This window comes from Oryctolagus cuniculus, chromosome 12 (assembly GCF_964237555.1).
Source record: "Oryctolagus cuniculus chromosome 12, mOryCun1.1, whole genome shotgun sequence".
In the NCBI taxonomy this organism is placed as follows: domain Eukaryota; kingdom Metazoa; phylum Chordata; class Mammalia; order Lagomorpha; family Leporidae; genus Oryctolagus; species Oryctolagus cuniculus.
Window position 1 is genome coordinate 103,843,287 of NC_091443.1, and position 19,709 is coordinate 103,862,995.

At 49.9% G+C, this 19,709-nt stretch overlaps 1 protein-coding gene across 1 annotated transcript in view; it reads left to right on the forward strand.

Annotated features, from left to right (window-relative positions):
* TMC3 (transmembrane channel like 3) overlaps positions 1–10,386 on the forward strand; it is a 43,605-nt gene extending 33,219 nt beyond the window's left edge. Inside the window, exons 18-22 of the mRNA XM_002721468.4 lie at positions 53–178; positions 575–653; positions 1,984–2,026; positions 4,696–4,951; positions 7,333–10,386. Of these exons, the coding sequence (XP_002721514.2) occupies positions 53–178; positions 575–653; positions 1,984–2,026; positions 4,696–4,951; positions 7,333–8,158 (1,330 nt within the window). The 3' untranslated portion in view covers positions 8,159–10,386. The remainder of the gene's footprint in view (positions 1–52; positions 179–574; positions 654–1,983; positions 2,027–4,695; positions 4,952–7,332) is intronic.
* Positions 10,387–19,709: the final 9,323 nt, after the last annotated feature.

Here is a 19,709-nt window from a genome sequence, read left to right on the forward strand (position 1 = left end):
CCTTCCGCCAGAAGCAGTAATCGCTGGAGCCACGTTTCTCTGCTTCTCACAGTGGACAGGAGAAAATGTATGACATCGTGTCGGAAACGATCGAGAACGACTTCCCCGCGTGGTTTGGCTCCGTGGTTGGCTACGTCAGCAGCCCTGTGGTCATCCTGCCCGCCGTGCTGCTTCTCTTGTGAGTACTACACCTGCCAGCTTGGGGGGTGGGGTGGGGGTGGGGGTGGGGGTGGGAAGACTTCTCAGGATTCAGGCAACAGCACAACACTGCTTTCTAGTGATTTTATCAAATCCATTCATTCCTGCAAAAATCCTTTGTGGGGGGCCTGATGACCTCGGCAGACTCCAAGTTGCACCCCCCCCCCAGAGTCACGGGCTACTGTGTGGCAAAGATATAGCCCCCAGGTCCCACAGCTGCCTCCTGGGGCTTGAGGACTTGCCATACATTTGGTTCCTGGTGGAGGTGCCGGGGGCAGCTCACGTCTGGTGCAGGGGCCCCTCGTTGCCGCCAAGCCACAGGAGCAGGGAAGGTGCGGGAGCCATGCAGTCACCACGCTGTGTCTTTCTGTCTTAGCATGCTCATCTACTACCTTCAGAGCATCGCGCGCTCGCTCAGGCTCAGCAACCAGCAGCTCAGAGTGCAGATCCAAAACGCAAGTATCCCGGGGACTTCGCCGTGCTCGGCACGTGTCCACCACGCGCTGGGCTCTCGCCGGCGGGGAACCAGGAGACCCTGTCCAAAAGTCCACGGAAAAGGGAATTACCAGATAATGCTTGTTTTGAGGCAGAAATGTTGAATCCCGTGCATGGGAGGAGTCTTCAGAAAATTCATGGAAAATGCATTTTAGGAAAAAACTATGCGTGGATTTCAAATTTTTTGCACCAAAGTAAGCTTATCTTCTAATTTTATTTTTTTCTATCAACTTGTGGAAGCATCCTGGTAAGGTGAGGTCGTATTTTCAAGTCACTGTGGCTCCTGGCCACCACCCCCCAAGACCTCCAGAGGAACGTCTGAGACTGCCCGATGCCAGCTCAGAGCTGCCAGGGACAGGCCAGCTTGTGATTGTCGTCCTGTGCAAGGAACCTTGCTGAGGCACGGCTCATGTTGTGGCCACAGCAGCCCCGAGTGTGCCAGGCGCCCCTGCAGGCCCTGGGAGAGACAGGGTCCTTTCTCCACCCTGGGCCAACGTGGGCATCTGAGCCAAAGAGCTCGGCTTACACCCAAAGACCCACCTCGTATAGAAAACTATAAGTGAGTTTAAGTTTTTTTGGTTTTTTTTTTTGTTTTTTTTTTTGTTTGTTTGTTTTGTTTTTTGCACCAAAATAAACTTATCTTGGGGCAGGTAATGTGGCACAGTGAGTTAGGCCACCACTGAGGATGGGAGCGCTGGGTTGTGTCCTGACTAATACGCTTGTGATCCAGCTCCCTGCTAAGGTTCCTGGGAAGCAGCAGCAGATGGCCCAAGAGCTTGGGCTCCGGACAACTACACGGGAGACCCGGATGGAGTCCCTGGCTCCCGGGTTTGGCCTGGCCCAGCCCTCTGCTGTTGCAGGCATTTGGGGAGTGAACTGGTAGATGGGAGATCTCTGTCTCTCTCCATTCCTCCCTCTCACTCTGTCACTCTGCCTTTCAAACACATAAGTAAATATTTTTTTAAAAAAATAAATTGTCTTTTAATCCCATTTTCCATGAGTGTTTTGAAGTCTCCCCTTGCATTTTTTCCTTTAGGCCTCATCAGGCTGTGATTGGCAGGATCTGCACATGGCCTGGGCACTAGCTGTCCCCTCACACAATGGTGGGAACACCCAGTTCATAGCTGTCTGGATTTCCTCACTCAAGTCATGGGCCTGAGCCCAGAGCAGCCCAGCCCCAGGGGACGACACCCAGTGACATATACCTAGTTTTCCCCTTCAGTGTGGTGCTTCCTCCTGGTTCCTGCTAACCCCAAAACAAACATGATGATAATCATTTGTGTCTTTTAGGCACGATCTGAAGATAAGAAAAAGGTTGCCCAACTGGTAGAAGGTAAGCCCTTGCCTTTTTTTTTTTTTTTAATGCAGTGTTCTTTGTGGTCACTAATAAGCACAGTACCAAAAAAAAATGTACTGCATGCGAGGAAAATCAACATTTGAGACTTGATTATTGTATATAGCTCTGGTCTCTACTCTTGAGGAACTGTGGTTTTTCTACTTCCTAGGTGTTGAATTCTTTTTTTTTTTTAATTTATTTATTTAATTGAAAGTCAGAGTTACACACAGAGAGAAGGAGAGGCAGAGAGAGAAACAGAGAGGTCTTCCATCTGCTGGTTCACTCCCCAACTGGCCACAATGGCCGGAGCTGTGCCGATGCAAAGCCAGGAGCCAGGAGCTTCCTCTGGGTCTCCCATGCGAGTTCAGGGGTCCAAGGACTTGGTCCATCTTCTACTGCTTTCCCAGGCCATAGGAGAGAGCTGGATCGGAAACGGAGCAGCCGGGACTTGAACCAGCACCCATATGGGATGCTGACACTGCAGGCACCTGCTACACCACAGTGCCAGCCCCTGTGTTGAATTCTTTATTTAGTGGAGGGTTAAGCTTGGGATTATAGAGTGAATCGAGCATCCATCATGGTAAAAATTAAAAGAAAAATCAGAAAGGAAGGTAGAGTGAGGGAGGCTGAGAGGGCAAGGTGGGAAGTACCCGTATGCTCTTCAAACCATGTGCATGAAACACAGGACATTTGTTCCCTTTATGTGAATTTTAAAATTTAACATGTGCAGAGTCCTCATCTCTCTTGCTGGCCGTTTGAACATAGACCGGTTGCAGAAAGTACTTGAAGGTACTGTGCCCCACAGCTTGTGGAAAATTCAAAATTCACAGGGCACAGCGAAGTCCAACCTGCGGCTGCCAGTGCTGGTTGGGACCTCCCTTTCTCCATCACGCCCCCTCCTGTGTGAATAATCCCCAGGGACCAGAAGGGAGCTTTGGAGGAGGGGAAAATAGCACTTGAGTCTGGAGGACCCCGCACTCCCACCTTCCTGTGCCCTGCCCTTCCCTGGCCTCCGCTCCCAGGGCTCTGCTCCCCCGGGGCCCGACTTTCTTAGGTTCTGCCTTCTCTGTCCCATCCCCGCAGAGCGATGCTGGCTGCACAGGCCCAGCCCCAAGAACAGGTTGCTGGGTAAGGCAGCACCACCTGGGCACTCTCTGGGTGTGTGTGTGTGGGGGGGGGCTGCCTCCCAGCAAGGACAGCAGGCCCGGGAGCAGAGGCTTGAGAGAGGGGGATGGGGCGCAGCTGCAGCTCAAGGAAATGAGGGACCAGGGACAGCACCCTGAGAGCCACAAGGCACAGCCTGGGGTGGCCGTGAGGCACAGCTGTTAAGACCCCTGCATCCCCTGTGTGTCTGGGTTTGAGTTCTGACTGCTTCTGACCCCAGCTTCTTGCCATTGTGCACCCTGGGAGACGACAGGTGATACCGGTGATACCCCGGATACCTGGGTCCCTGCTTCGGACTTGGGAGTCCCAGGTTGAGATCTGGGCTCCTGGCTTGGGCCTGGCCCAGCTCCAGCTGTTGTGTGCACATCTGGGGAGTGAACCAGTGGATGAGAGATCTCTACATATCTGTCTATTGGCTGCCTTTCAAATAAAAGAAAAATAAACTTTAAAAATTTTTAATATACAGTATTTAAAGGGGGGGACATAGGTCCCACCCTCCTTCAGAAAATGAAGGGATTGAGGCCCTCAGAGCCTGTGCTTGAAGCTGTTGGGATCCAGAGCTAATTGGAGGCAACCTCTTGCCCCCCAGGAAAATGCCTACGTGGGAGGCAGGGGGCCTCAGGTTAAGCTGACCTGCCTGGCCTTGCAGACAGGAGCCTGGCCAAGCCGACAGTGGCTCCTGCTGCAAAGCCTCCTGAGACTGTCAAGGGTTCCCCCCTCCAGCTGAGCATGGTTAGGCTTAGTTCCATCACCTTCAAAACCTGGGCTTCTCTGTAGACTTTCCGGGGACAACAGTGGTGCTGTCTAAATGTCATTTGTCAGTTCAGGGCCACATGCGTCTCATTTCTGACTGTTTGCTAAAAAAAAAAAATCATAATTGTTGCGCCATCTTTATAATATTCATTGCATGCAGGGGAATGGCATAAAGTTCCTGAAAAGTGGAATTAAAAGATGAGTTAATGTGGTACAAAAATCTCTGAAATGCACGCCCAGTTTTTTCTGACTTGCTTTTTCTCATGGACTTTTTGAAGATCTAGTCTTAGCTAAAGAAGCAGAGCCCCCAAGCCGTTAAGGGATCCGTCTTGCAGGGCTGGGGAATCTGTTTTTCTACCAAGTCGTTTGTACATTCCTAACATCATTCACGGCCAAACAAAATGATCAACGTGAAAATGAGCCTGCTGTAAATTGATTGATGTTTGAGTCCAGGCTATGGTGGCCTTGGCAGAGCCAGGCCAGATGATTTCATGGCCTTATAAGGCCCTTGGGCGGGAAGTTCCCTGTCCCTGCGGGGGGGAGGGAGGGGCATCAGATGGCTCATGGCCAGGCCCCTTCTGTGATGAGACCCTGGGAAACAGCACTGGCACACCCCCGGGCTGGGGGCATTTGCAAGTGCACCCAGTTGTCTGCAGGCCCAGCCGTCGGAAGTCCCAGCCGCCTTGGGGCTCAGCACACCTGTCGCCCTTTGAAGCTTGTCTTCTCACAGGCCCTTCCTCTGCCCGCAGCCCGGATCCAGACCCAGGAGGAAAGCACCAAGCGGCTTCCCAAGGATAGTGACCTCGTCAGCCCGCTGTCCTCTGCACACCCCGTGACACCCCAGAACAACGGCACCGTGCTCAATTTCGACTCCCTGAGCAGCAAGAGTAGCAGGATAGAGACAGTCACCCAGGCTGCGCCCCAGAGCCCCAGGCCACGGCAGAGGGGCCCCTGCTCGCCTCCTCCTGGAGTCCCCAAGTCCAGGCCAGAGCCGAATGCTAACAGGTGAGACACAGGAAGAAACCTGGCTTCCTAGAGTGTGGTGCCGGGGATGGCCCAAGGGCCATGGAAGGCACAGGCAGAGGGGTCTGTGTTGGGACATAGCTGGTAATGCCACCACCTGCAGCACTGGCAGACCATATCAGAGTGCTGGTTGGAGTCCTGGCTGTTCTACTTCCAATCTGGTGCTGAGCACTGGACGCTGTGTGGAGGGTGGGGCTCAGAGTTTGGGAAGCAGGACAGACCCTTAGAAACTCAAACGCCTTTGAACTTCTCTTCTTTTCGTTTCTTAGTTGCAGACTGGCCATGTTATTGGTCAGATGGTCCCTACGGAAGCTCTAGGCAGGCCAAGCTGTTGGAGAGGTCATGTCTGCATTGTCTGGGCTCAATTGCTTTTGTCTTGGGTAACAGGAAGCAGCAGGACCCGCCTCCTGCAGGGGAGGGAGATAACAGGGAGAGGGGGGATAGGCCTGCAGGCACCCAAATTCACTTGGAGAATTGCATGAGGGTGCTTCAAAAAGTTCATGAAAAAATGGAATTAAAAGATAAGTTTACTTTGGTGCAAACAAATTCAAAATTCATAAAAAATGCGTATTGTAAAGCTAATGCTTGAATGCTGATGTTTTTGCATCACCAAAAAATGGAAAGTAGAATTAAAAGGGGAGTTAATTTGATGCCTTTTAAGCCCATTTTCCATGAACTTTTGGAAGCACCCTCCTAGGTGATCTGACTGTAGCACAGTGGAAGTAGTACTGGTAAAATGCACACTGTTTGGAGTGTTAGGTTTTGGGTAGTTTCCATAAGTTAGCAAAGAACTTGGAAGTGTGCCATATAGCAATCTTCTTCATGTCTCAATGGGATCTTGCGAGAAGGAGGGATTCAGGAGCTGGAATTGAGCCCAGCGGTTAAGATGTCAGTTACAACCCCCATGTCCTGTATCAGAGTGCCTGGGTTGCAGACCTAGCTCCAGCTTCCTGCCATGCACACCCTGGGAGGCAGCAGGTGACAGCTCAAGTAGTTAGATTCTTGCCACACATGTGGGAGATGGGGATTGAGTTCCTGGCCCCAAGCTTCAGCTGCTACCCAATGCTGGCCTCATGGGCACCTGGGGAGTGAACCAGCAGATGGACGGACTCTCTCTCCCTCTCTCTGTCTGACTCTCAAATAAATTTTTAAAAAGAGAGAAATTGGGGCCGGCACTGTGATGCAGTGGGTTAAGCCATTGTTTGCAACTCCAGCAACCCATATGGGTGCCAGTTTGAGTCCTGGTTGCTCCACTTCCAATCCAGCTCCCTGCTGATGTGCCTGGGAAAGCAGTGGAAGATGGCCCAAGTGCCTGGGCCCCTGCACCCATATAGGAGGCCCAGAACAAGCTCCTGGCTCCTGAATTTGGCTTGCCCCAGCCCTTGCCATTGTGGCCATTCGGAGAGTGAGCCAGTGGTTGGAAGATCTGTCTCTTTCTCCCTCTCTTTTCTCTCCCTCTGTCTCTGTAATTCTGGCTTTCAAATAAACAATGCGCCTTTTAGATAAAATAAATCTAAAAGAGTTTTTATTATTTATTTGAAAGGCAGTTAACAGAGAGGGGGAGGGGAATTCAAACCCTACAGGGGAGGGCATGGGGAGCACACCAGAGCCCCAAGGCAGGCTCTTCCCTTTATGGGGAAGAATTTCTTGTGTGTATACCTCCCCCTAGTGGGCACTCCAGGAAGTGCCAGGAAAGGCTGGACAGCTGCTTAGCAGAGGTGAGGAGGCACAGGGTTCCTAACAGGTGCTCCGCCAACACCGGCCACTCAGGTGCTCCTCAACCAAATGAGTGCTCCTGGATGAAAACAGCCCTCATAGAGAGTTGCAATGCTCATCTCTGTATCAGGAATCTGAGCATTCTAGCCATAAGAAACCTGTGGAGCCCAGTTCCCCAAAGCATTCCTTTTGAGTTTTTTTTTTTTTTCAATTTCCATTTTATTTGAAAAACAGAGAGAGCTACATAGCCAGAGAGAGACAGGGAGAGTGAGTTCTCCCAGGTACTAGTTCACTCCACAAATTCCCACAACAGGTGGGGCTGGGCTATGCTGAAGCCCGCATGCAGGAACTCCATCGTGGTCTCCCACGTGGGTCACAGGGACCCAAGCACTTAAGCCATCACCTGCTGCCCCCCCATGATGTGTGTCAGCAGGAAGCTGGGGTACTCCTTTATGGGATGTAGGTATTCCAAGAAGCGTGTTAACAGCTGCACCAGATGCCGGACCCCTCCCAAAAGGTTTCGGTGCACACAGTGCACACAGAACACACACTAACACTGAGAAATCAGGTTCAGTAAGAATGCGGAACCCCTGCCCTAGCCCTTGGACCACCAAGGCTCTAACTACCTACCCGTCTGTGTCCTAAAGGCATGCCCACGGCCCGAGTGCAAGCACAGGTGATCTCCACAAGACCAGATCCTGCACACCCGTGACGCTGACAAGGCACATGGAAGATGTCCGCTCAGCACCTCTTTTCCGAAAACACTTTCAGCCCATCAGCCCTCCTCTCCGGGGTCCAGGAGTCCGGGCGTTGGGACCCAGCGGCCGCCGGCCCCAGGCACCCAGATACTACATCATCGATGAGCGAGACGCTCACAAGAAGATGTATCCTGCTTTCTGGCCAGAAAGACATTTCCAGATTGACGCCTCAGGTGACATAGTGGAGCTGTACCCAAGGAACACGCGACACTACATGACTCGGGCCCCCCGCCAGCAATGCTCCCCACCGCTGAGTGAAGAAGAGGAGGAGACCTGGAGGAGAGATCTGATCAAAGGGCCTTTCCCACCACGCTCCCTGACGGACCTCCGCCGGGCTCCCCACTTTTATACTGGAGAAAGTACAGAAAGTCAGACCCTGGCCCCCGGGCTCTATGAACGGATGCATCACAAGTCCTGGCATGATGGCTTTGGGGTTCAACCGGACAGGCCCCTGTATGTGTACAGCAAGCCGCGCTCCCAGAACTTCCAGTACCCTCCAAAGCCCAGGGTCAAGCCCAAGTTCGAGCCGTCCTTCACGGAATCTGATTCCATGTCGGCGGCGTCCAGCAGTGACCAGCAGAATGGCAGCACCGACCAGTGCCTGCAAATCCTCCACAGCCAGGCCAAGGTCCCCAGGTCTCCAGGCCACCTGGGCAGGCGGAAGGCCAAGTCCAGGCGGGAGCTGACCACCGACCTGATTTGTTCAAATGTCTAGGCTTCTTCTGCTGTCCTATGTGCAGAGACCAGGACCCTGGGGACAGCACAGCCTCTCCCCTTCTGCAAAGGGACAGGAGCATGTCTGGGGTAGGGGAGGCATTAGAGACCTGTGGGGCACACCCAGAGGTGTCCATGAGCTGCTTCCTGGGGCCACACACAAGTGGGACATTTCTGGGGTCTCCTTGCACACGAGGTCACCATTTCAAGGAAAGTCACTCCTTTCCCTCCCTGAGGGGTGACCACAAGTCACCGGCAAGCCGGACAACTCACCCTGCCCACGGGAGCCTCCCTGGAGGTTTGTCTCAAACAATGCGAGTGAACTGTTTGCACCACGAGGCTACCTTCCAACCCCAATATCAGCCCTCGCCAGTAAGCAGCCAGAAATTAGGCAAGCACCCTTCAGGATTGCACAATGCTAGCGGGCAGGCAGTCCTCGGTTTCACAGTGACCAGAGTAACTAGAATTTAGCCAGAGCTGCCTTCACTCTGCTTCCTGGGCTCTTAGGCCAGTAGGATTGAGATTAATCCAGAGCTTATCCCAAAGGTTTGTTGTTTTCTTTTGCACTGAGACGAAGAGACTCAAGGTGGGTTCCGGCCAGCCAGGGCATTAAGAATCTTCAGGAACTTCTGCCTTTCCTCCCTCCTCCACGCCTGTCTTTCTTGATCCCACTCTCTCCTGCTGCTACCCTACCTCTTGCCCATGGCAGATGGGAAAGAAATGGCCAGGCTCGGGCCATTCCAGGCTTACCCCAGCCGGCTGGCCAACAAGCGGAGAGAAGAGAGCAGAGCTGCCCAGCCCAGTTCGGGCCCCTCTCCTTTCCAGGCGGTGCACCTGCTGCACTCCTAAGCCTTTGTGTGGATGATGCCGACTGGACCCTGGCCTGCTCTGTATTTCCCCAGCAACTCTTTTTGCTCTGATTTGGGCCATTGTTATGGTTCCATCTCCTTCCCACACTGGGAGAATCCCTGCAGCAAGAGTGGAGCCTGGTTCCCTCCTGCAGCCCCTGTATCAGCCACCCGAGGGGTATGACGGTTGTCTTCCATGGCTGATGCCAACCTAAATAACAAGACACAGTCTTCGCAGAAGGACACGTTCGAGCCTTGCTGTGGCAGTGCACCTGACCTAATGGTCTCTGAGCGTATTCAAAGAGTCTGATGCATGTGGATGTCTTTAAAGGCAAAAATGAGGATTGCGTAAGCAAGTGCAGATCGAATGTCCTTGGCCATGAGATTAATAGCAAAGGCTGAGAGGCCGTGGTTGGGCAGATGTCCCTGTGCAAGTATTTTCTGAGGGAGTCCCGGTGGCCTTTGTCCACCGCTGTGGTTGCAATACTTCTTGTTCTCGGGCAGGTGGGCATGAGTCCCCCTTCCCCCTTCAAGACCTTGGCAGCTCTGCTTTGATTCTAGTTTTAGGCTGCACAGCCCCTTGCGTGGGTTACAACAGCACGCACTTGTCAGCTCACCATCTCTGTGAGCCAGGAGTCCAGCTCACGTGGGCACTGTGTGCTGGGTCTCCCCAGGCTGTCACCAGGTCGCCAGCCATAGCTGGCACCTCACAAGGGCCCCAGGTGCTGTCCCACACTCCCGTGAGTGTGGAGCAGAGCTCCTTCCCTCTCTGTGACATGGCCATCTGCTTCTCTGGAGCCATTTAGAGGGTGTCCTTTCAGCTCCACATCTTTTTCCAGGGACCCTCTTTATAATGGGCATTGAACAGAGACCGGCAGCCGGGGTACAGAACCAACCTCGGTGTCCATTGACAGATAAATGTGTAGAGAAATTGTATTTACATATCATGGAATATTATTCAGCCATGAAAAGAATGAAATTGCAGCATGTGCAGCAACACAGTTGGACCTGGAGGACATTATACTTTCTGTAATAAGCCAGACTCAAAAGGATGGACACTGTGGGGCTGGTGCTGTGGTGTAGTGGGTAAACCTGCTGCCTGCAGCGCCAGAATCCCATATGGGCACTGGTTTGAGACCCGGCTGCTCTACTTCTGATCCAGCTCTTTGCTATGGCCCAGGAAAACAGTAGAATATGGCCCAAGTCCTTGGGCCCCTGCACCCGTGTGGGAGACCTGGAAGAAGCTCCTGGCTCCTGGCTTTGGATTGGTGCAGCTCTGGCCATTGCGGCCAATTGGGGAGTGAACCAGCAGGTGGAAGACTTTCTCTCTCTCTGTGTCTCTCTGCCTCTGCCTCTCTGTAACTGCCTTTCAAATAAATAAATAGATCTTAAAAAAAAAATAGAGAGAGATACAGGAATAAGGACAGACACTGCATGCACTCCTTCATGCATGGAAGCCAAAACATTGGTCTTGGAGAAGTGGAAGGCTGTGGGGGAGGGAAGGGCGGAGAGAGGTTGGTGGTGGATACAGTGGTGTGGTTGGGTAAGAGGAATAACTCCTAATGCTCCAAAGCACAGGGCGATAAATCTGGTTGACAACTGAATATTTTAAAACAGCCAGTAGGGAGAGTTTTGAACGTTCTCCACATCAAGAAATGGTAAATGAAGAGATCCATCTGCCAGTTCTCAATGGATCAATTCCCATTGCATCCGTGGAGTGGGTGTCCCACTGTAACTGTAAGTACTATGTGAGTTACTATGCATCAATTAAGAATAAAAACACATTTTTTAAAAGGGGGCACAATCACCCCACCTGCACGCTACACCATAACCTCATCATGGGCGTGAAATCCATCCAGCTCAGCTGTTCCAGCACCCCCAACGGGGTGGATTACACAAGAATGTTGCCCCCCACCACAGCTGCTTCATAAATGTCTGTTGGGCCGGCGTCGCGGCTCACTAGGCTAATCCTCTGCCTAGCGGCGCTGGCACACCAGGTTCTAGTCCCGGTCACTCCTCTTCCTGTCCAGCTCTCTGCTGTGGCCCCAGGAGTGCAGTGGAGGATGGCCCAAGTGCTTGGGCCCTGCACCCACATGGGAGACCAGGAGAAGCTCCTGGCTTCGGATCAGCGTGGTGCGCCAGCCACAGCAGCCATTGGAGGGTGAACCAACAGCAAAAGGAAGACCTTTCTCTCTGTCTCTCTCTCTCTCTCTCACTGTCCACTCTGCCTGTCAAAAAAAAAAATGTCTGTTGAAATTGAATGACTGGATAAAGAACAGAATGGAGTGTACAGATGGGTGAATCACAGGTGGTGTGGCCCCAGGATTGTGTTCCAAGGATTACCATCAACTTACCTGGAGAGAAAAAGTCAGGTGCAAATATTGCCATTGAAGAAGCACCCACGGACGAGCACTGCTCTGCTCGCTCAAGGAATTTCCCGGTGTCTGCCATGACAGATTTAGGGCTGACTATCCTGCCACACCCTGGGACTGTCTTCCTGGGGTCCACAGGAGGCACCATGGGGGCCCTCTCTTCCCGGCAGTGAGTGTGAGGTGGTGGCCTTGACACCTCCCTGGATGCCAAAACGCATTGTAGGAAGCCTGGCCCTGCTCTCCCACCACCTGCAGGTCTCCTGCACCTGTGGGGGGTGGGGAGGACGACAGCTGAGAGTCATCTGTGTACACCCAGTACTGCCTTCCAGGGCACAGCATAGCTCACGTGCACCCCAGGGCTTAGGTATGCCTGTAATGTAGAAAAATCCATGGGTCGCAGCCTAGGACAAAGGCTCATGTGACCAGTGCCCTGGGCTCCCACCCCACAAAGGTCAATGCTGCCAAGCATGATACAGAAAATAGCGCAGACGTCATCAGAGCTCGCTCTGACCCTCACACTGATCCTTGGCCGCCTCATGCCATCGGGAATTCATCCCTTCCATCGATTGGTTAGGATCATGGATGCATAAATAGATAGATGTAAACAATAATACATTGTATCTCATTACGGCTCACCTACGTAAATGTTGCTATACTGCGTGCACCATTGTGTGTGATTGTGTTCTAAGGTCTATCAGAGAAATGCACCCATCAAACTGCTTGTAACTGCTGTAGGATCGCTTCATACGAACAAACTAATGTATTCACCCCCATTTTGCTCTGGATGAGCACTGGAATTATTTCTACCTCTTTGCTACTAAAAACAACCCATCTAAGCACGTGTAGATGACTTAGACGTGGATGTTGACCGCCCTAGTCTCTGTCCCCAGTTCTCAGGAGCCCCGTAACTTTCCCCAGTCTGTTGGAAAAAAAAAAAAAGACACCAAAGTTATTTGAATAAATTTGAATATTTTATTGTATTTTCCTAAGTCATTTGGCTATTTGCATTTTTGTTGTGAATTGTTGCCTTTTCAGTACCTTTGCTCATTTTTCTTTTTAAAAAAAGGTTTGGAAAATTTATTTATTTGAGGGCTGCCGCCTGCAATGCTAGCATCCCATGTGGCTGCTGGTTCGAGTCCCGGCTGCTCCACTTCCTATCTGACTCCCTGCTCGTGGCCTGGGAGAAGCAGCCGAGGTGGTTGGCACCCTGCCACTCATAGCACCCACCCTAAATCGTTTTCAAGATACCAAGGATTTATTGATTTTAAAATGAAGCTTAGCTGTCCAATTGATATCCCTGGTGGTTTTTAAAGATTCAAGTACTTGGACACCAGGGCTCGTGTCCTCCGTGGCTATGGTGGTTTCGGTGAGAACCTGCTGGCCCCCTGACCTCCACGTATCCCGATGTAAAATTCCCTCCGGACTTGAGTGAGGTCTGTTGCAGCCATGTGGCTGGCTGTAGGCCTGCAGCTCTTGTGGGAGGAGCTCTGACTCACCAGATGGACTGAGCTCACTCATTCCTCCTTTCCCTCCAGCTCCCAACTATGGCCTCAAGAAGAATGCACAGCCCAGGCCCTGCAAGCAGCTGCGTGGGCAGCCCCCTCTGCTCCAACCGGAGGCTTGCTCTGCCCTGGCTTGAACTCCGTGGAAAACAGATTTGTACCTGCTTCAAGGCGGTCATGACCTCACTGCTCTCCTGCTGCCAGCTTGACAGACGTTGGGGACAGTTTGCCTCTCCAAATACTTGGTGCACCCAGGATGTTCCATTTCAAAGTATGATTAAAACTATGCTCCCAGCAAAGCAAACAATCAATAAAGCGAAGAGACACCCAACAGGATGGGGAAGAAGTGTCTGTGACAAAGGATTAATCTCCGGAATGTATCAGCAACTTTAAAAACTCAAAAGAAACAAAGAACCCAGTTAAGTTAATGGACAAAGAACTTCAACAGACAGTTCTCAAAAGAAGAAATACAAATGGCCAACAAATATATGAAAAAAATTCCTAACATCACCTGCCATCAGGGAAATGCAAATCAAAACCACAATGAGACAGCACCTCACCCCTGTCAGAACTAAAATCCAACACACAGAGAGTAACAAAAGCTGGCCAGGGTGTGGACAAAGGGGAACAGTTATGCACTGTTGGTGGGAACGCAAATTAGCACAGCCACTGTGGAAAACAGTGTAGCAAGTTCTTAAAAAGCTAGAAACAGACTTGCCATGTGATCCAGGAATCCTGCAATATATACCCAAAAGTATCTACCCAAAAGTCTTGAACACAATGTATCAAAGAGATACCTGCATCACCATGTTCATAGCAGCACTGTTCACGAAATTTGGAATCAATCATCTATCATCAGATGCATGGACAAAGAAAATGTGGAATATATACACAATGGAATATTATTCAACCGTAAAAAATGGAAATTCTACCATTTATAGCAAGAAGGACTCAAGTGGACCACATCATGTTGACTGAAATAAGCTGGACACAGAAAGACAAATACCGCATGTTCTCCGCTATATGTGGAGCTACATTTTTAAAGAATCAAAAAACAGGCCGGCGCCGCGGCTCACTAGGCTAATCCTCCGCATTGCGGCGCCAACACATGGGGTTCTAGTCCCGGTCGGGGTGCCGGATTCTGTCCCGGTTGCCCCTCTTCCAGGCCAGCTCTCTGCTGTGGCCAGGGAGTGCAGTGGAGGATGGCCCAGGTGCTTGGGCCCTGCACCCTATGGGAGACCAGAAGCACCTGGCTCCTGCCATTGGATCAGCATGGTGCGTCGGCCGCAGCGCTTTGGCCACAGCGCACCGGCCGCAGCAGCCATTGGAGGGTGAACCAACAGCAAAGGAAGACCTTTCTCTCTGTCTCTCTCTCTCACTGTGCACTCTGCCTGTAAAAAAAAAAAAAAAGAATGCCTGTGTGTATCAGTATTGCTGCAAAACAGTTTTGTAAAATGTTATTTTGAGCTTTGTCAAACAAATAATTAGGAATCTTATACTACTATAGTTTTAATGATCTGTGATTATTTTAAAATTTACTGTACATGGGTAAAGTGGTCATTTTTCCATTCGGTTTATAGACATTGTCTATATTTCCACTAAATTAGAGTCTTTTTGCTTTTTACTTGTTAAACTTCTTATTTGCATTAAGCCTTTTTATTGTTCTGTAAATTTAAAAGATGTTATCTAAAAAAATAAAAAAAAAAAGAAAGAAAAGAAAAGAAAAGAAACAAAGGGAGAGGGAGAGATGGAGGAAGGAAAATCCCAACAGAAGAATTATGTCTGGGGCCGGGGCTGTGGTGCTGACATCCCATATGGGCACTGGTTCAAGTCTTAGCTGTTCCACTTCCCATCCAGCTCCCTGCTAATGCACTGGGGAAAGAAGTGGAAAATGGCCCAGGTACTTGGGCCCTTGCGTCCATGTGGGAGACCCAGAAGAAGCTCCTGGATCCTGGTTTTGGTATGGTCCAACCCGTGCTATTGCAGCCATTTGGGGAGTGAGCCATCAGGTGGAAGATCTCTCTCTTTCTCTCTCCTCTCTCTCTCTATAACTTTTTCAAATAAAAAAAAATCTTTCAAGAAAATAAGAATTCTGTCTACCAACTGTATTGAATCTGTCAAACACTAATTAAAAATTAAAATATGAAAAACCTATACTCCATGTTCTGTTTCCATTAGTATAATAATCTCTGAGAAACCATTTAGTAACAACAATTGTACATATTATGAGCTATAATACAACATTTCTATTTTTCTTAAGATTTATTTATTTATTTGAAAATCAGAGTTACAGAGAGGATAGGCAGGGAGACAGAGAGAGAGGTCTTCCATTTGCCAGTTCACTCCTTAAATGGCCACAATGCCTGGAGCTGGGACAATCCAAGGCCAGGAGCCAGGAGCTGCTTCTGGGTCTCCTATGGGGGTGCAGCAGCCCGAGGACTTGGGCCATCCCCCACTGCTTTCCCAGGCCACAGCAGAGAGCTGGATCAGAAGTGGAGCAGCCGGGACTTGAACCGGCGCCCATGTGGGATGCCGGCCCTGCAGGCGGTGGCTTTACCTGCTACTACACAGTCCCGGCTCCTCTTTTCTTTCCTTTTTTTTTTTTTTAAAGATTTATTTATTTATTTGAAAGGCAGAGTTACAGAGAGGCAGAGGCAGAGAGACAAAGAGGGAGGTCTTCCATCTGCTGGTTCACTCCCCAGATGGCCACAATTTCTGGAGCTGTGCCAATCCCCAAGGACTTGGGGGGCCATCTTCTGCTGCTTTCCCAGGCCATAGCAGAGAGCTGGATCAAAAATGGAGCAGCCAGGACTCAAACCGGCGCCCATATGGGATGCCGGCATTGCAGACAGCAGCTTTACCCACTACGCCACTGTGCTGGCCCCTGCAACATTTCAATACACATAAACAATTTGTACTGAACAAATCAGACTAAGAGCATTTTTCCCCTCTGTGTCATTGCTTTGTGGTGGGAACCTTGGGGCTCTGTTCTTCCGCTTGCTCAGCTCATCTATACCAAATTTCTGTGACTGCATTGCTATGCAGTGCCAGCGACTTGTTCCTCTCATTCAGCTCTGCTGTGGGACCCCATTATCCAGGCTCCCTCCATGTTCCCCACCCCTCCCACCCTTGAGAAATCACCATTCTGTGTTCAGATGGAATTTATTTATTTATTTATTTATTTAAAAGTCAGAATTAGAGAGAGATCTTCCATCCATCAGTTCACTCCCCAAATGGCTACAATTGTGGCCAAAGCCAAGAGCCAGGAGCCATGTTCCATTGCTTTCCCAGGCGCATTAGCAGGGACCTGGATCAGAAGTGGAGAGGCCAGGACTCATACCAGTGCTCCTATGGGATGCCAGCATGCAGGTGTTGGCCTGACCTGCTGTGCCACAATGCCAGCCACCAGGTTCTTTTTATCTTTTTTCTTTAACATTTATTTTATTTATTTGAAAGGTTTGCATGCATACACACACACACACACACACACTCATCTTCCATCCTCTGGTTCACTCTCAAATGGCTGCATTGGCAATGTTGGATCAGGCTGAAGCCAGGAGCCAGGAACTGCATCGGGGTCACCCATGTGGGTGCAAAGGCCCAAGCACTTGGACCTTTCTGCTGCTTTTCCAGGCACATTAGCAGGGAGCTGAATCAGAAGTGGAGTAGCTGGGACTCGAACCAACGTCCACGTGAGATGCTGGTGTTGCAGGCGGCGGCTTAATCCACTACACCACAAGGCTGGCCCCCAGATTGAGCTCCTTAAGCTTCCCCATATGAAGGAAAACAGGCAGTATTTGTGTTTCTGAGTCTGGCTTATTTCCCTTAACTTGATGTCCTCTGAGTCCAACCCATTTTGCTGCAAACGACAGAACGTCATTCCTTTTTGTGGCTGAATAGAATTCCATTATGTGTGCTTACCCTGTTTTCTTTATCCATTCATCTGATGTCAGGCCTTGGTTGGTCCCATATTGTGGCTAATGCCGATAGTGCTACAATTAACTATGGAGGAGCCAGCATCTCTGATGATTCAATGTCTTCATGTCCTTCGGTTATACACCCAGTAGCGGGATTGCTGGATCAAGTAGCAGGTCTATGTCTAGGTTTTTAAAGAAATCTGCATACAGCTCTCCATGGTAACTGTACATCCTCACCAACAGTGTATGAGTTCACCCTCCCCCACATCCTTGCCATCATCTGTTACTTTTCTCTAACAGTCATTCTAACCAGGGTGAGGTGAGCTCGTTGTGTGTTTGAACTGCATTTCCCCAACGGCTAAGGGACATTGAACATTTTTCCTATACTTTCTGGCCAAAATATAATAATCTTGCAGCCCACCCATAATCGTGACCCCACTTCTTGCTAAGTTCAATCAAGAAATAGCCCAAGGAATTTCCACCGAAACTACTTTATGTACAGCAAATAAGGAGACTTCTCAAGTAGTGACACACTGAGCAAAGGAAACAAACATTGCTTGTTTTAGGGGGAAATGAATAGGCAAGAAGGGAAGTTCTCATCCCACATATGCATGGCTACAGCTCCTGCAGGTGCAGCCGAGAAACATGTCTTGACGTGTATCACGGGTATGGTAACGGCATGGTGCAACCAGGCAGCTGGTATCGGCCTGCATGAGCTGGAAGTCACTGCAAGTCCCCAGATATACTCTCATCCTCCTACTTGTCAATCAAAATGCCCCCTTTCCTAGGAAGCACCTGCTTCATCTGGGACCTAAGAGAGGAAAATCTGGAAATTGAGCTCCATGTCGCACTTGCGGAGCTGTCACCAAATTCCCAGGTAGCTTCACACCTGTAGAGGCACCACGCCCTTCCTCATGACAGGGGCCAGTCTCGAAGGAGGCTCTCAGCCAGGGACTGCACAGGAGCCACCTCTCTCTCCTCCCCCCACCCCTTCTCCCCTCGGGCAATCCTCCAGCCCTCTCAGGATGGGTATTTCTCCATGCAGGGCAATTCACACTCATGTGTGCATGTGTGTTCACTTTCTCATCTTTGGAATACGTTTTGTTATCGCTTTGTGCACCTGCTCCTTAGAATGCTTGTCTCTGAGAGGCGAGGACATGGGAAGAAAATTAACACACCCATGTGATCAGGTCAGTAAGAAGGCCTAAGCTCCCTGGGCCGGGGTGGGGAGATCTTGGCAGGAAAAGGCAGTGTGGGCGACCTTTGCTGCCTCCTGCCCCATTTGTGCAGGCGTGGCCCTCACAGTAGGGTGTGGGGCCATCCAGGGTGGCTGCAGATTGCGAACAGTAAACATTTAATTTCCAGGGGACAGAAAGTAGAAATGAGTCAGGACAAAGACTTCTGGGCTTGGAGGCCAGTGCTGTGGTATAGTAGGCTAAGCCTCTGCCTGCATAGATCATGTCGATGGCAGGGACCCAATTACTTGAGCCATCACTATGGCTTCCCAGAGCCTGTGTTAGCAGGAACCTGGAACTGAGAGTGGACCTGGGCCTCAAACCCCGGCACCCTGATATGCTCTATCAGCATGCCAACTGATAGGCCAAATGCCCACTCTTGTACTGTTTAATGAGGATTTTTTATTCATTAAAAACCCTACATATTAATAAATAATTAAACGGCATGTGTCAACATAAAATGGAAAGAAAATGTCTTTTGGCATTATTCTCCACTATTAACAGCTTATTCTATACCTTACAGGAAGTAAATATTCTAAACATATACATATATAAACTATATACAAGACATAGAGATATATAAGCATCTAATTCTTTCTAACTCAAGATACACACATACATTATATATATATATATAATAAAATATATATGTATATACCAAGGTATTTCAAAAAGTTCACAGAAATTGAATTAAAAAATAAGTTTCTTTGGATACAAACATTTTGAAATCCACACACAGATTTTTTCATAATATGCATCTTCCGCAAACTTCTGAAGATCCCACTTTTGCAGAAATTTCAACATTTTTGCATTGAATAAACGTTTACTTTCATTCCATTTTTCCATGAACTTTTCGTAGTGCCCTCATACGTCAAGGTTTATGGTATGCCAAATACTTATTTGTTATTCACATATTAAATTATCTTGCCAGGGCAGGCTCTGTGGCTCACTTGGTTAATCCTCTGCCTGTGGCACCGGCATCCCATATGGGCACCGGGTTCTAGTCCCGGTCGGGGCGCCGGTTTCTGTCCCGGTTGCTCCTCTTCCTGTCCAGCTCTCTGCTGTGGCCTGGGACTGCAGTGGAGGATGGCCCAAGTGCTTGGGCCCTGAGCCCGTGTGGGAGACCAGGAGAAGCACCTGGCTCCTTGCTTCGGATCAGCGCAGTACGCCGGCCGCGGCGGCCATTTGTGAGGTAAACCAATGGAAGGAAGACCTTTCCCTCTCTCTCACTAACTCTGCCTGTCAAAATAAATTTAAAAAAAAAAGCAAATATATTATCTAGCCACATGTCAAGCCTATGGGTCAGTACTCCTGTATTTCTCACTTTCCAAATGAGGATGCTAAAGTCTGAGCTGGCCACTGAGCTGCCAAGGTCATGGCTAGTAGGAGGCCTCTGGGATGGGAAAGCAGGCAGCGCAACCAAGGCTCGGCCTTTTTGTCTACGTACTGCTGCCCGTCCGTCACACTCCAGGCTCACACACACACACACACACACACACACCGGAGTACAAGTTGGTGGAAAATGGAGTTCAAAGATAAATTTATATTAGTGCAAAACTTTGTTGAAACCCATGGATTTCAAGGGTTCTTTTTGCACTAAAATCAGCTTGTCTTTGAATTCTATTTCTTTTTTTCATGAAACTTTTGAAGTATTCTCCATACATAAACCAAGTTCTTG